This window comes from Etheostoma cragini, chromosome 17, assembly GCF_013103735.1.
Source record: "Etheostoma cragini isolate CJK2018 chromosome 17, CSU_Ecrag_1.0, whole genome shotgun sequence".
Taxonomy (NCBI): Eukaryota; Metazoa; Chordata; class Actinopteri; order Perciformes; family Percidae; genus Etheostoma; species Etheostoma cragini.
The window spans coordinates 5,692,164-5,708,851 of record NC_048423.1 but is presented as its reverse complement, the minus strand read 5'-3'; the positions used below and the strand labels follow the sequence as shown (position 1 = coordinate 5,708,851).

The following is a 16,688-nucleotide window of genomic DNA, read 5'->3' as shown; positions in this document are numbered from 1 at the left end:
ATGATATGAAAATTTATATTTATGGAGGTTTTTTTAACATTAATATGCGTTCCCCCAGCCTGCCCAGTGGCTAGAAATGACATCAAGTGTAAACCAAGCCCAGGGTTTTCTGCTCTGCCTTTAAGAAAATGAAAGCTCAGATGGGCCCAATCTGGAATCTGCTCCTTAGGACGTCATCATTAGGTTACTTCCCCTTTCTCTGCTTTGCCCGCTAAGAGAATTTGGCCCACCCATGTGAGAGTGAGAGAGAGAGAGAGAGAGAGAGAGAGAGAGAGAGAGAGAGAGAGAGACATCATGGCTTTTAAACAAGCAGTGTGGCAGTTGGTCAAGGCCGTACCCCGAGCCTCCACCTTGCCTCCCACTTTCTCATCCTCAAAAGCTAGACTCGAAAATGGCACTTACTAAGGAAAGCTCATTAGGGGACTGGCTCTAGTTGCTGTAATTTTACACCAAGGCTGAATTTTAGATAGATATGGTATTAGGGGACCATTAAGCTCTATATAAAAGCATCCCAATAGCACCATGTCATGGGACCTTTAAAGAAAGGAGGTGTAATAGCCAACACAGCTGGCTTGCACATGAGAATATTGAATGGTCTCATTAGGTATCAATAACTCTTCAGAAGGAACATATTGCAGGATAGGGTTAAGGACAGAAATAATTCATAGCAGTTATATGATTCCCTTAAAGTAATCACTGTTCTTACTTCATAAAAAGTGGCTTGCTAGAATATTTCTATTTACTTACCCTTGTGGAAGGTGGAAATAACTATTGAAATGTTGTTAACCTTTGAAATAAAAAGCTGTTTTCGTGTGCAGCTGTAATGCACCCTGTACTTGTAGACGTCTCTCCACCTCCTCACTTTTCTGCCTTTCTTCTCATTTGCGTCCTCCTTTCAGGTTGCGTATGTAGTCTTTGACTGTGTTTTCAATGTTGGGAACGGCATAATTTTGTGCTGCATAGATTCCTGTACACGTCCCCACGGCAACACCCAGTAATGCTGAAGAACGTAGCCTTGCAACAATGTACCCAGCCAGAAAACCCTTGAGAAAAGGAGAAGCCAGCAGACTGCCTCCCTGAGGAGGAAAGGAGAGATTAGACCGGGTATGTAGGCCTATAGTCTCAACAGTGGTTCTATATCTACAGAGTAACCTGAGCTTGTACATATTAGTGCATGTGTGAGCCTTACTGGAGGAACCCCAGCCTGTATCTCATCCTCCATCCTTCTCTGGATGTCTTCCAACTGGTCCTTCAGCTCCACCAGGTCCTTGAGCTGGCCCAGAGGACCCTGCATACACACAGACAAAAACAAACTGGTTACTATAGAGCACATCAAGAAATGGTAAAACACTGTAACTTGTGAAAAAATACACATAAAACTTTACATGCTAGTAACGTTAATCATCATGACTAGGACCTAAGGTAAAATACAACATATAAATAAGTAAAACACGGTTGCTTCTGGCTTATATCCAATTTTGCATCTACTAGGATAGAGGAAAACAAGATCAAAACGACGAACGTTACATTATCGGAGGGATGATTCTTTAAAACTGCGTTTCATACAGCTTTGATGCTTTACCTAAATTGTCAGTAGGAGGTACAAAAAACGGAGGCTCAGAGGATGAGCAAAGTTATGTTTTCGTTAACCTTAACGTCAACTGTCCTTAACTTTTTAATTAGACGCCTCAAAACTTCAGTTTCGTCAGCATATTAATGTTTTAGCTGCGCTCACAGCACTGTACATACAGTATGTTTAAAACACCCCCCAATACACAAAGCGTGATTATATTTAGCAGCTACTACAGCTAACTAGCTACCTAGCTAAAGCTTAGCTAACCAACGCCATATAGCTCAGTTACGATAGCCTACAAACATTAGGCTACTTCATGAGCTGACATCAGCTAGCTAGCTAACTGTAACATACTGAATGATACAGTAAGTCAGGCGGGTTGTTGTTATAATAATATAGTGATGCCAAATGATGTAGAATAGCGTAGAAAGTTGAAAACTCCGACCTTGTCATTTGCCATGTTTCCCTGTTGATGACGTCTTTCTCTTCTTCTTTTTCTTGTGACTTTGCTGAAAATGAAATGTACTGCCCTCCATTGGATAGTCACAGGTTGTTTTCATAACTAGTATAGTCACTTTCATTAAGGTAGAATCGGCATATGTATATTATGTTACATACACTTACCTATGCGGTTATACAATTAACCTATATAGTGTGTGACTACTGTTTTTTAGGGTTATGATTATTGGACAAGCCTTTAAAACTCTTCCCACAACCAAAAGCAGGAGACAGACAGACAGAAATTGGAACTTAAGGTTCTTCAAAATGTTAGATCTAAAAGGTTGAAGAACCTTAAGTTCCAATTTCCAATTAAGTGATATAGTGTACAGTTATATATTAGCACACCAGTAACTTAGAAAATGTATCCCCCATCACACATTTTGAAACAATGGTTGAAACTGTCAGTAATCCTACCATAGTGTAAAATGTCTTAGATGAAGAATTTTATACTGCTGTTGTTAAAGAGGCCATATGCTGCGTCAAAATATGACAGAAGCACTTGTTATCAGACATGAAAGCTCTAGTTAAACAAGTGTTTCTCCCCCAGAAATAAAATTACGCAATTTGAGTGATTACATAGACTGAGTTACTTTTAAAACATGGTGTTCCATTTAAGTTAAAGTTGTCACAGCAGGGAGGGATGGAGGTAAGGTGTAAGGTGTCAGAGACACCTCACCTCCATCACCCTTTCAGAGACGCCTAAACCATCAAAGTTGTTCATGGTTTAGGGGACTTATTGATTTCAGTCGAGCCCTTTTTGGCTGACCAATCTTTTAATACTACTGTAGCGGAAAATGTCATTAAAACTTGTGGTGCAAATCATCACAGTGATGTGCTTTAAGAAAATGTGTATTTTATACTGTACCATAAACATGGGCAGACATTTGTAAAGGATAGCAATCTGTAATTTTAGAACGTCAGAAGACACAAAGTGCTTTAAATAAGCAGATAAACACAAAGTACTTTCACAGCTTTGTGACTAAAAATTCATCTATTATTAAACCATCCCAGCTGGGCTTTAATATAATCTATGGGATTTGTTTTAATAATCAAAACAGTAATTTGGCTTGTTTGTGCAGATATAGAAATTCAAATGCTGGGAAAGAAAGCCCTGTGGCTGTGCACATCATTTTCAGGACATAACTGCAGTGATTGTTTTTGCTTTGATGAATAATCTAAAATATGTATCTCCTTGTCTTGTAAATGATTTATTTTATAGGCAGTAAAGCTGGAAAGCAGGTGTCACAAGGCACACTTGAGAATTTACTGAAAATGGGAGAAGCAGGAGGCTTTAATAAGCAACTGATGCAATATGAGTTTCAGTGATATATATTCTATTATTTCATCTTCAGGAGCTTTATCTGTAGTAGTAACATGGACTCTAATTACTCACAGATACTGTATTGGAGGTATGTTGATTCCTAATGTCCGGTAGTTCCTCATTTTGGATGTCACAAGCTTTTTTGTGAGATGTGCAAGTTGCTCAATAGTTTACCATTATAATAGTGATGAAATACTTAAAACTTGTGTCAAGTTGTCATCAGTGTATCTGAAAAAATGGGTGTGAACTTGAAGCTCACTTGTTTCTTATGTGAAAAGCACTGAGTCATAGTTTTGTAGCCTGTGCCCTGTCTCAGAAGTTTAGCAGCTTCCACAGTTGCACTGTACTGTTTTGGGTGTTGTGTTGTAATAGAAAAGATTATCCCTTTGCATAAATTGTGATGACCTCATTCAGTCCAAATGTCATTTCTCTCTGCTGGCAGAGTGCACTGTATCAGTGGCCATCAGAGGAAATGTGAGCTGAATACTGAACACGGAGATTAATGAGAGATCTTAGCTGAACACTCAGTGTATGTAAAAGGCTTTCAGGTTTAAGTTATAGACAATGTGGTCCTGAGAACTGATGCTTTTTGCCTGAGACCTGAGACAGTGTTTAGTATTCAGCTAGCATTTCATCTGATGGCCAATGATACAGTGCCAGCAGAGAGACATAAGATTCGGACTTAATGAGAGGGACTTTGTAGATTGTTTGAGAAATGAGCTTCCTCACAAATGTGCATGACTCAGCATTGTTAGGATGGAATACGGTGCCACCAAAACAAGATCTGCCACTTGTAAAAATTAGTTAATAGTCATTACTGCACTAATCATCATCATTGCACTAATGATGGAAGTTTTAAGAACTAAAGAGCATTACTGAATGTAAAGTACATGTCTGATGCTGCATTTGCATCTGATATTTCTGTCCCTTCTATCTCGTTTTTTTTTTGAAAGATTTTTTTGGGGGGCATTTTTAGGCTTTTATTTACACAGGACAGATGAAGACATGAAAGGGGAGAGAGGGGGGGGATGACATGCAGCAAAGGGCCGCAGGTCAGAGTTGAACCCATGTCCGCTGCATTGAGGAGTACACCTACACCTGTGCTCCTGCTCTACCAACTGAGGTAACCGGCCCACTGTCTCTTCGTTCTTTGTCAGGAAAAAGTGTGTATATTTGTTCCACCACAGCAGTAAATATGGTAGTAAAGACTTAGAGACTTAGACTTTATTAGCTTTATTAATCCCTTTGGGATGACTCCCGCAAATATATTAAAGTCACCAGCATCCGTTACAGCATGAAGGAGAAAAGAAGAATACAATACAAAAACACAAAACAAAATGATATGATATAATAATAATAAGAAAACTGGTAGTGTTGTAAATTGTGTCCATTCAGGTCTCCTAAAAAATAAACACTTATTTTTGACCGCACCCTGAATTAATTTATAATTACCTTGCATGTTCAATAGGTAACAACCAGATACCCTGATGCCATTATATTGTAATCTTACATATTTGTTCAGTTTTTTTTCAATCACTTTGGCACTAATTTCAGAACATTGGTGTTATTTTTCCAAACTCTAGACATACTACTCACAACCAATGACCAAAATGCAAACCTTTTCAAGACTCTAACACTTTTTAATTACTTGAATGCAATAAACATAAACCTAAGATAATTTGTTCATTTAACAAAAATCACCTGTTCAATATGACACAACATAACATCAAAGCACAACTACTTCAAAAAGCAATTCACACATTACATTTCAAATAATTTATTCTATGCATTTGATTACAGTGATCTGACTATAAATGTATACAACTGCTCAAAATGATAAGTTACGGTTGCATAGTAGTATGGAGAAAGAAACAACATTTCATGTTTAGATCATATTTCATGTTTAGATCGTGAAAGTTTCAAGAATCCAAGATTCATTGTCACCTGTTTGTTTTGAACATTGGACAGCCTGTGTACAACTGATGACCGTTTTAAGTTTTGTGTCTAGAGTTTTGAAAAATGATATCAAGGTTCTGAAAGTAGTAGCAAAGTGATTGTAAAAAACTGTAATATAATTGGCATACCAGTTATATGGTTATATACAGTAATTGGCAGTATCTTGGTATTCCATTGCCAGTTGTAAGTATCTCAACAGCTGTAGCTGAGAGTTAAACCAAGCAAAAATGAGGGATTCTTCCAATTTCAAGTTTGACATAAGGTACGCTGGCTGTTGCCAGCAATGATTTTAACATTTAGATTGTGTGTGTGTGTGTGTGTGTGTGTGTGTGTGTACCATAAACAGTGTGGATTGCTTTGCCAAAATGCAAGTTATAAGCCAATCAAAGTTTTAAAGCTCTGTTGCTTGTTGTTGCAAGCCTAGGTGGGAAGAGGGGTATACTGCAGCCTTACTGCACCACTCTTCTCTGGTGTGCCAAGTTGAGTGTGTGTGTGTGTGTGTGTGTGTGTGTGTATGTGTGTGTGTGTGTGTGTGTGTGTGTGTGTGTGTGTGTGTGTAGTGAGACGTGCATATGTGTAGCCACGGATAGCATCCTGTCGAGGGTAAAAGGAGAGAGCAACACACCCAAATATAAATCAATTATCAATTATTAGTAGTGGAAAGAAAGAGAAAACATGACTGTTGCAAGCAACAAAAAACTGTAAAAGAAGGATAGAGTTGATGACAGATAGGAGGAGTAAAAGACTGATATGTGGGGGGTTGGATGGAGAAATGGGAATGAGAGAAAGAGATTTTGGGAGATAAATAGGTATGGGTGTGTCTATTGAGTTTGTTATTAGGGCCGTTGGTTCCACTGGTGTCTATTTTACATAGAGGTCTATCCTTCCTCCATGATACTGCATCAGCATCACCACACCTCTCTCTGTCCCCTCTCTCTTCAGACCTCTTCCTCTGTGTTTTTATACCCCTCCCTTTCCCTTTCTCCTCCCATTTTTAACACACTCCCACGCTGTGCACTGGGGATGCCTGAATCTGTGGAAGTCCTGATCAAAGTCCCCGGTCTGCTGAGAGCAGAGCCTAACAGCTCTGTGCTCAGTTAAAACCCAGTCCAGCCTTGCTCAGCAAATATCTCTGCATGAAGGTGAAGCCCTGCTTACTGGAGACACACTGGAAGAGGATTTTCCTCCAGCCTGTGGACATTTGCCAATAGTGGTGAAGAAAAGGATGCTGCTTCTTTATGAACACAGGGGTATTGTGAAAATGGAAGCTATGTGGTGATGCCTTTAAGGAATGCAAAGCTTCAAACTTAGATCTTGTGTGTTTTGGTCAATTTTTGGTTAAAAAAAAGCTTTGTGATATTTTTTCCATATTTTCAACGTCCTGTCAGATGACTCTCCACTGGAGCAGAATGCTTGCAAAAAATTGCTTGGAAGAAAAACACAACCTTTTGCCAGACACTTTACAAGTATATTCATTTTTTCACCATGTACAAAGGAAGTAAAAAGTGCGGTCAGCCTAAATGTGCACAATGCATATCAAAGAGGAAGAGTTTGCATCAGCTACTAACAGAAGATCGACAATCTAATTGACTCTTTTTTTGTTACCAAGACTGAGGGACCATCCACCCACCCATCCATCTGGCTATAATGGAGCTACGAGGGACCCGTGGGACAATGGGCCTGGACTCACGGGTTCAGGGGTTGGGGTTCGGCATGCCACCCATCGGGGTTCCAGCCAGCTCCATATTAACAGCAGTGCAGCATCAGGACTACTCAGCCGCCATCTGGCTTCGCAGGAAGGACAAACTGGAACATGTAAGTTCTGAATTCTGGACCTGGGGTCGGAGAAAATCATTCAGTTAACACATATTTATTCAAGAAAATCTATAATATTTAATCCTTTAGTACTGTAAAGTGTGCAATACAACTGAAAACCACCATTCCACTAATGTACTGGAGGTTGGTTTGGCCAAAACCTGTCATATTCATGCATTTTTCTCAACTTAAATGCAAAAAAAAAAATAAATGTTTTGCTGAGTGTCCATTCATGTCAGTTATTCTGCACTGATTACTGTTTTTTTAAGGGAACATTAAAGTTGAAATGCTTGTTTAAAACAGGAGAGAAGTGTGGGTGTTGATATCTGGGAGGAAATTGGTTTTGTCAATTTTGAATATTCGACCCGAGACTAGAATGGCATTAGAAGGAGAAGAAGGCTACCTGCAGTATGCAATCAGGGCATGGAGGTTTGAAGGCACTACTTGACAAAATAAAATGTTGTGGACTATTGAAAAGAGTTGTAAGGTCCTTAGAGTACTTGCTGCTTGTAGGTAAACAGTATCAGCATTCTACACAGGGCTTTTACGTGTAGGCATTTAGCATCAGGGGAAGGAAGGGATAAGGTGTGTGTTGAATATTTGATGTTGGAGGGGAACAGTGCCATATTCAGAGAGCAGCTTTCTAAGCCTGTCTGTATAACCAGCTAGAATGATGATTTAGCCTGTCCCCTTTTCTGCAGGTCCACACTCACACACTTAAATGACGAACACAGCCAGTTAAACGCACACACACAAACAGTCTCTATGCATCTAGTTAACAACAATTTAAATGCTGCATTAAGCCTAATAAAGGGAATTGTAGTATATAGCTAATGCTCAGTACGTGACTGATTACATTTCTCTTGCCTGGACATAATGTACATTTAACGTCAGAGCAAGAGTCACCCCGCTGACAAGGATGTAAAGTACTGTAGGAGAAGCATGAGATAAGACATTTGATACAGAGTACTTTAGGCACATTGAGTACCGCTGTCGGTGTGATTCAAGTCACAAGTTCAGCAACAACTTGTAAAACTTTGAGTCAGTCAGTCATGAGTCTCAGGAAATCCTGAACTAAAGCTTTAAGAGTCTGGGTGTCATCCTTGACATTATGCTATCCTTTCAACCCCCATATCAATAACATTACCCGGTCTGCCTGCATCCACCCATGAAACATCAATTGCCTCCGCCCCTCCCTTACCCCCCACACTGCCGCCATCCTTTTCCACAGTCTCGTCACTTCCCGTCTGGATTACTGCAACTCTCTCCTCGTCGGTCTCGCTCACAAATCCCTCCTTAAACTTCAATTGGTCCAGAATTCAGCTGCCCGCATCCTAACTCGAACCCCCTCCAGCCACCACATCACTCCTGTCCTCCAACAGCTCCACAGGCTCCCGGTCCAGTTCCGTATCTAATTCAAAGTCCTCCTTTTAGCATTCAAGGCCATCCACAACCTTGCCTCCCCATATTTTTCTGATCTCATCCAGCATCCCACTCCCTCCCGCTCCCTCAGATCCTCTTCCTCCATACACCTCTCTGTCCCCTCCGCCCGTCTCATCACCATGGCGAGCATAGCATTCAGTCGCTCTGCTCCCCGTCTTTGGACCTCATTACCACCCCAACTCAGAAACATTGATTCATTCCCCGATTCAAGTCTCAACTCAAAACAATTCTTTTTAAAACTGCGTATTCCACTTGAATGTCTATTGCTCTGCCTTTTCTGTTGTTTTTGTTGTATAGTATTTTTTTGCTTTTTTTTATTGTATGAATACCCTGTACAGCATCCTTGAGTGCTGAGAAAGGCGCCTTTAAATAAATTGAATTATTATCATTACTAAAGCGCCGCAGAGCAGACGAGCGTTTTTACATTTTAACATCTGCATTCAGGATTCATGGTGGCTATGAAATAAATAGAGTTAGAAAATGCATTGATAAGAATTCTCAATCTGTGAAATTCTGTATGATAGTTCATTACAGTGCACTAATACTACTAATCTGTGAGGCTTTTGGTGTAACTGACAACAAATGGGATTCACAACAACTAAAACAATTCCAATCACTGTAATAACAAAGGTGACAATTAATAAAGTTATTAAACGAAAGTTTACTTAACTTATGCTGCAGTCAAACATTCCTGTTCAGTTCAAGCATGAGCCTCATTTAAGGCCCCTTGGCGGTGATTGACTTGGGGCTGTCCCCGGGCAACAGTAATGAGAAATGTGATGAAAACCTTTGGTCGTCAATTTAAAAATGGTGTTTTTAGATCATACTGTGATAGAAGTTGTAGAGAAAGGCTACATCCAAATGTGACAATGTTAGAAAGAACCAAATTATCACATGGTGACTGTTACAATGCCAGACGTTTTACAAACACATTTACAGTGTGAACTTATGTGATTGTTGTTATTGCACAGTCTACAGTCCTTTAAACAGTACAGTCCTTTATTATCCACTGTCTTTCCTGTTACATGAACCTATGCTGACTGATTCACATCAGCGCATGTACAGTGTGGTTACAGTGCTTTTGTTTCTAAAACTATGTTAATGCATCTAAGTGGATGTTACACCATTAGGCATCTTTGGATAATGGCACTTAGGTACATAAATTAGCATTTCAAGTTTCTATTGATTAGGTGTATTCACTGTATACTCTTAAGATGGACTTGAAGAAGACGAGGCAGCAGCCAGGTGGGGAGGCTGAGTCTGGATCACAGACGGTAGAATGTCCAATATCAGTAATAATATTGGTTAAACCACATAGGGCCCTTGCCATTGAGGCTTTCCCTCCTGGATACAAAGTGGTCTAAAAGGTTCACTTTCACTTTTATCTCATACTGTGGGAGATTGACAATCATGAAGATGAAGTTTATGAAGAAGAGAGTTAAGTACATTTAGAAGTTTTATTCAGCTCAAACTGAAACAAAAAGGATTCAGCCGTTATATGAACTTTTGGCGCGTCTTCTTGACACTAGTTTAATGTTAGCTATCAAATAAAAGCTAAAAGAAAGCAAACAGAAGGATATATGGAATACATTTGGGATAAGTGGGCAATCACAGATACAAATTATACAGTTTTGATTTGGATGTAAAACATTATGGCTTTGATTGGGAGGAATGCGCAAGATTTTGGACATGAGATATTATTGGTGTGCAATTTCTGGTGTCTGGATTCATGCGTTTTACTGAATGTTAACTGTAGTGTAAGTCTGCCGTTCATCCCTATTATCTGGTGAACGCCTTGGGTTTTGTCTCCTCGTTCAAAGCAGCACAGACCTGACTTTTTCACTTAAAGATGGACATGTTTTCAATTTTGTGTTCTTTTCTTTCTTTTAATTGGTGAGTGTAAGCTGTAGGGAGTATTCACCTTGAGCTTTGTGCTGCTCTCTACACAAGTCAGACATAGAGCAGTTTCCTTATAACGCTGTTAGATAGCTTTGATCAATCAATTAGATGTTCCAATGTCATTGTTTTCTCATCAACATATTAAAAGAAATCACTGTCAGTGTAATTGGTTTAGTAATGGTCTTTTCTGAAACAAATTGGACAGGATCTGTGGTAGATGTGAGACAGCCAGTGATGGGAAGCCAGTAAAATAGAGGAAATTCTTCATTGCCTGCAGGGGCTGATCAAAGTAAGCCAAGCTTTCACGTACAAGGATTTTTTTCCTGTCCAAGTTACAAGGGTGCTTTTGCAGAAAGTGAGACAAGAAGAGAGATGATTTTTTTTTGTGAGAGGGACGTATTGCTGATTTTATATTCAGAAAATATAATCTATGTTGAGTGTTTCATGCTGGGAGCCAATTAATTTGATGCTGGGGTATTTGGCTCTCTGTTTGACAGCTTGGCTATTGGTTCAGCTTCGCTTCAGCAGCAATTCAACATTGTGCTCAGGCTTCTGGCTTTAATTAAATTTTTCCTTCCTGTCTGTTTGCTGCTAAACATTGCATGATGCATTAGCTGTTAGAGAACAAACTCATAATTTACTCACTGTCAACTGCTAGACCAAATCACAGATGACGTGGATTAACACTCAAGCATTCACACTGCTATTCAGTCATCTTGCGGTTACCTAATTGCCACCCCCCCAGTAAGACTTAATCATCTATTAATCACTGTATTTTGTTCTCTCTTCCTGTAATTAGTTTAGACATAAATTAATCTGCAGTGAAGAAGTGTTTGGACAAAGTGACCTGGTCAGAGAATATGTCTCAGAGTCCTGCTTTTTTTTAAATTTTACTTACTGAGTACTATACTGAAAGTACATTGACGTATAATCACCAAATTGCATTTCAATATCACACAATATTAAAAGTAACATCGGTGTACATCAGGTAAAAGGAACCCTTGAGATAGCTTAGGAATGTTGGCATGTGTTCTTTGAGGTGGAGCTAATTAAACTGCTTTAACACTTTCCTTTAACCCATACATTTGGCATTTCTAAGTAGTATATGCACATCCAATAACACATCATAATGCAGTTGTAATTTAGCTATAATATACATTTGTAAGTCTTTGTTAGTACTTGGCAAGAATTGTTCAACCTCACTTGAATACACATTTGCAACTGAGATGTACTGTATTGTCATTCTTGTTGTCATTGCCAGTCACCAGCAACCACTTAGGGGTGCACATAAGATGAGTTATAGTTGATATGTGTACACAACAGTTATATATCCATTTGCATCTACATTATAGTGCAAGATAAATAATTTAGTCAATGTTAACATACTGCTTATCAATGCTAAACATGTGGGGTTAAAGTAAAGTATCATTACTATTTCATATATGGCAATTGGTAAGTAGCTTAATCTATAGCAATGCATTATATTTGCCAAGATCACCATGTTCTATTCAAATCTTAATATGCAAAGAATCTAACAACTACTGGTCGTCATGGTGACATTATAATGGCATATACACTTCAGATAAAAGCATCTCTTTGTGTATAAGCCATATGCCATAAGCCAACTTGTTATTTTATATCATGTCATCCACAGAGGCTTTATAAAAGTGAATGACTGGCTGTGAATGAGGGGGATTGTACCATTTAGACCTTAAGAACAGTAGAGGGAGCTATTGCCTCTGTGCACACATCTGATTGTCTGTGCCGGTGCGTGTTACTCATGCAGAAGCACGACAATGAACACTATCGGTTGCAACACTAACTAACTGAATATCTTTCCAGGATCCACTGGTTTGAATTATGCAGGCTGTCAGTTTTACCACATGTGAGCTTTAAATCTCCCTTGTCTCATTTACTTTAATTGGCTAATTTTTGTGTGAGTTTCTTTATTGCGTGGTTGCTAAGACTGCAAAAAATGTTACCTCCTTCTTAATTTCTTTCAGTCTTACACTCTCTTAACACGCACGCACACACACACACACACACACACACACACACACACACACACACACACACACACACACACACGCACACACACACTAGCACCCACACGCACACACCCACACACACACACACACACACACACACACACCCATACACACACACACTACATGCAGAGACAGATTAATGGTGAGACTCCACTGGAAGCCATATATTCTTTTTCATGAGGTAAACTAATTAAGCAATTAGCTGAAATTCATTAGACTCACAGACAAATTACTTTAGTTTAAAAGTGTTACATGAGTGTAACCGCGGGGTGATGAGTGATTTGTGAAATCCATATGTCAGTAAAATGTCAGGGATTAAAACCAGGGATAAACATCTGAGTGGGATAATCTACATTGTCAGAAAAAGAAGCTCTTTAAGCACTTCCAGCATTGAGCTCAGAACAGGGGTTCAAAGGGATTTATTGTCATAATATCCATTTGCTCTCTCTAGCATCTTGAATTATAAAAATGTGTTGTATGGAATTTCACAGGCGAACAATTCACTGCTTATAGTTTTCATATTGGAAGTTTAGTACATTCTCACTGAAATCTGTAATAAAGCCGAGCTATAAAGCTATCTATTATTACTTGATGCCTTTATTACAGTCTCTTCTTTAACATCTGTGTGGTTGTGTGTATCAGGTTTTAAGTGTGTGCTGACTGTGTAATGATTCATGAAAAGGGTCTCAATGCTTCTGAGCCTTTAGGTCAGTCAAGGAGTCCTTCTGGTGCAACATTACTTCCTGTACGCAGGGAGTTAACTTTACTTTTTTATAACATTTATCACAATATAGCTGTCTCTATTCAGAGCAAACAATAATAAATGTACAGGTAGGAAGCTCACTGATGCTGTGGGGATCAACACCCTTGGTTATGTGATTTTTTTAATTACCCTCACAACTACCCTTCTGACTGCAGGTGGCACTTGATAAATGTCTGTTGATTAGTTATTGATATGTTGTCCAAATCATGTGCATGTATAGTTAGGCTACATTTGCTTTAGTAGACAGCTACTTACGGAAATAGGTCGACATTTTGGGAAATACACGCATTCACTTTCTTGCAGAGTTAGGTGAGAAGATGGGAGAGGAGGCAATAGGTGAGAAGACAACAGTAGGCCTATTTGTCCCTGATCCAATCCATGGGCAGCTAAACGTTCTTTAAATTTTGAATTTGATATGGTTAATGTACAAATACAAATTGTGCAAGAAAAAGAGAGCGAGTGTTAGTGTGAAACATTATTTGGCAACTTTGCCACTTTGCAGTTGTGCATCTGTTCCATCACTCCAATTAGAGGCTGTGCCTTGTCTTCACACCCCTGACATCCTGCAGTAAAATGATTGTAAAGCCACCAGTGTATTTCTGTTACTGTAACAAATCACCATCTGGTGCAGATAGATGCCACGAAACGATGGGGGGAATCTCATTCAACAGCTTATGTTGTTTGTTGGGTCAACTCTTTTCCAGGCTGTTACTTCCTGACAGTAAATCCCACAGAAACTAACTACCACACACACACACACACACATACACACACACACACACACACACACACACACACACACACACACACACACAAACACACACACACACACACCCAACTGTCATTGTAAGACAGGGGTGAGCAAAGTCTCCCTCGTTCTATTTTAAGCATTGCCAAGTCAGCTAAAAAAAAAGAAAATCACAGTTCTGCAGTGCAATACAATATAAAAACTCCAACTTTTATAGATGGATGACATAAAACTCCTACACTTAGAAATACATGAATATCTTAATATTAGCCACACAGTTATGTTAATGATAGGCACTACAATGAAAGCTCCTGCTCAGAAGTTTGCATGATAATGTTTCTGTGTCGCAACAATCTCATGTGTTTTTATTCATTGCATCTTTATTGATAGTCAGTTCTTTTATATTTCAGGATGATTTACAAAGAGTAAAAATAAAAGTTAGGATGATTTAATGATTTTGTTTATCTATCTAACTTGCTGTCTGCAGAATGCTGAATGTTGATGTAAAAAAGAAGAACATTCCATAATACAGATGAGCAGCTCCAATAATGGACAAGCAAAACAATCTTAAGCTTAAGGCTTAAGGTCCTCCTTGCAAGTGATTTGAAGTTGAAGTTATAATGTTTGTTTTGGGGTTTTGTTGTCAATGCAGTAAAGTTATGCTGAGCTAGAGCCGCTGGTGGGTTTGAAAGACATTAAGACAATGTATTTAAAAGGGATTTAACAATGGAAAAAAAAACGGTGTCTTCTCTGTGTTATGATTATCTCTGATCCACCATTCTGCATTTATAGTGAGTAACAGTACTTACAAATGACAATTGACTGACTTTATGCCTAAAAGACATACTTCTACCAACCCCTAGGATATCTAACAATTAAAAGTTGCATTTTAATAATACAGTACATTGGCTGAAAACTGACTGACCACAATTAAATAGAGTAAGCAGTAAGAAGACCATTCTTCTCTTGCTATTACACCGTAGTTGACTCTGAAGTGCAATAGCATCCTCTTTTGGCCATTCTGTGTCAGTACACAGCTGGAGGGCACACTGACTCGCTGTAAAAAGATTTACGAGCTCTGTTCTGCATGTGAACATGAGCTGCGGTGCATTTCAATGTGCTGCCGGTGCATACTTAAAAGTTAAAATCCAAGACTGATTACTTGATGTGATATCTTTGATTAATGTTACCTAACATTACTCACACTGAGCTTGACTATTGAATACCATTAAGCATTTCTTTGTGATCCTCTGTGTGTGTGTGTGTGTGTGTGTGTGTGTGTGTGTGTGTGTGTGCACAAAATTGATGACTTCATCACATGTGATCAAACAGAGTGCAGGAGAGTAAAACTAAGTAAATGTTGTAGTGCCTCTGCTTTGTTAAGACATTTTCAAAATCTGTCTATAATGTGTGTTTCAAGGTTTTCAAACACATGGAGATTAATTAGGTGAGCGCAAAGGCAGGGCATCTTATGCACAGTAGGGTGAAAGGACAGGTGGATGGATGGACTGTGAAAAAAAGATGAGAGCCGGACCATCCATCTATTTATTCCCGCCTCCCTCCCTCTTTCTCTACATGGGAGAACAGAGAAATGTGAGCTTTCTATTAGAGGAAGAGGGTGGGGAGATAGACGGAGGGAGGGAGAGTTAGAAGGAGGTGGACCAACACACGATGTGGTGAGGCAAGAAGAGAGGAGGAAAGTAAGACAGAAAGGAGGATGGACAGGAAACAGAGGAGAGGATAGATGGATGGATAGATATATAGATAGAGGCAGATATGGATAGATGCAGATGGCATCGTGTTAGGATTTAGGAGTGTCCTTCTGTGTTAGAGTTAACAGGCAGGAGGAGCAGCACTTTACCTCTCCGACTCACTGATCTCACAAACACACACACACATTTACAACACATTATTTTGTTGCTGCAGAGAGGTACCGACTCCCCTCCCCTGTGACTCCAGGGACAGAGGCGACAGATTTTATAGCTTACACACACAAACACACACACACACACACACACACACACACAGAAAAGCACATGTGTATCAGAGTGGACTAGCGACTGAAGGAGACGCCATGAAGGTGAGGTCTTCTTAATATAAATTTGTTTAGTTTGTATGTGTTTGCGGTGTTGCTGGGCTCTCAGCCAAACATTGCATTCATTTTTTTTCACTGTCTTACTGTCAATACTTTGACTATCTATTTATCTATCTATCTATCTATCTATCTATCTATCTATCTATCTATCTATCTATCTATCTATCTATCTATTGGTATTGAACTGAAAAAAAACATGGGCTCTCAACCCATTTGCTTTGGATGGGGAGTGATAATGTTTCTTTCCAGAAGTGTCAGATGTTCTGACTGTTCTTTGGCTTCAATTTATTCACACTTCAGTGGGTTTTTAACTGTGAACATATGTGTATGTGGAGATGTTTGTGGAGGGGTAGTCTTGTGCCTTGTTTCTAAGAATCCAATTTTTAACGTTATACTGATTTTTACATCCTGGGAGGTATTTAACAGTAAAACTGTGAAATGAGTCCCTGTATGTGAGTCAATGCATGCCTAAAGAGTGTGGTCTATTTGAATAAATCTAGAAGAAGAAGGGGTTGTACACCTAATA

General features: G+C 39.2%; 2 protein-coding genes across 3 annotated transcripts in view; one reads left to right on the top strand and one right to left on the bottom strand.

Moving 5' to 3' along the window:
• Positions 1–867: 867 nt before the first annotated feature.
• On the bottom strand, positions 868–2,148 carry LOC117960106 (SLC35A4 upstream open reading frame protein-like). Its single transcript, XM_034897690.1, has 3 exons — positions 2,019–2,148; positions 1,190–1,288; positions 868–1,076 (listed from the first exon to the last, which is right to left on the bottom strand). Exons 1-3 carry the CDS (start codon positions 2,031–2,033, stop codon positions 879–881), a joined length of 312 nt encoding a protein of 103 aa, XP_034753581.1. The 5' UTR covers positions 2,034–2,148; the 3' UTR covers positions 868–878.
• A 4,207-nt stretch (positions 2,149–6,355) lies between these two features.
• Positions 6,356–16,688, top strand: part of LOC117960104 (inactive phospholipase D5-like) — a 46,514-nt gene continuing 36,181 nt past the window's right edge. Inside the window, exon 1 of one of the 2 annotated variants that reach the window (XM_034897683.1) lies at positions 6,356–7,166. In XM_034897683.1, coding sequence (XP_034753574.1) covers positions 6,999–7,166 — 168 coding nt within the window. In that variant the 5' untranslated portion in view covers positions 6,356–6,998. Of the gene's footprint in view, positions 7,167–15,707; positions 16,148–16,688 lie in introns of those variants that run through there. The other variant, XM_034897684.1, reaches the window with a different exon arrangement.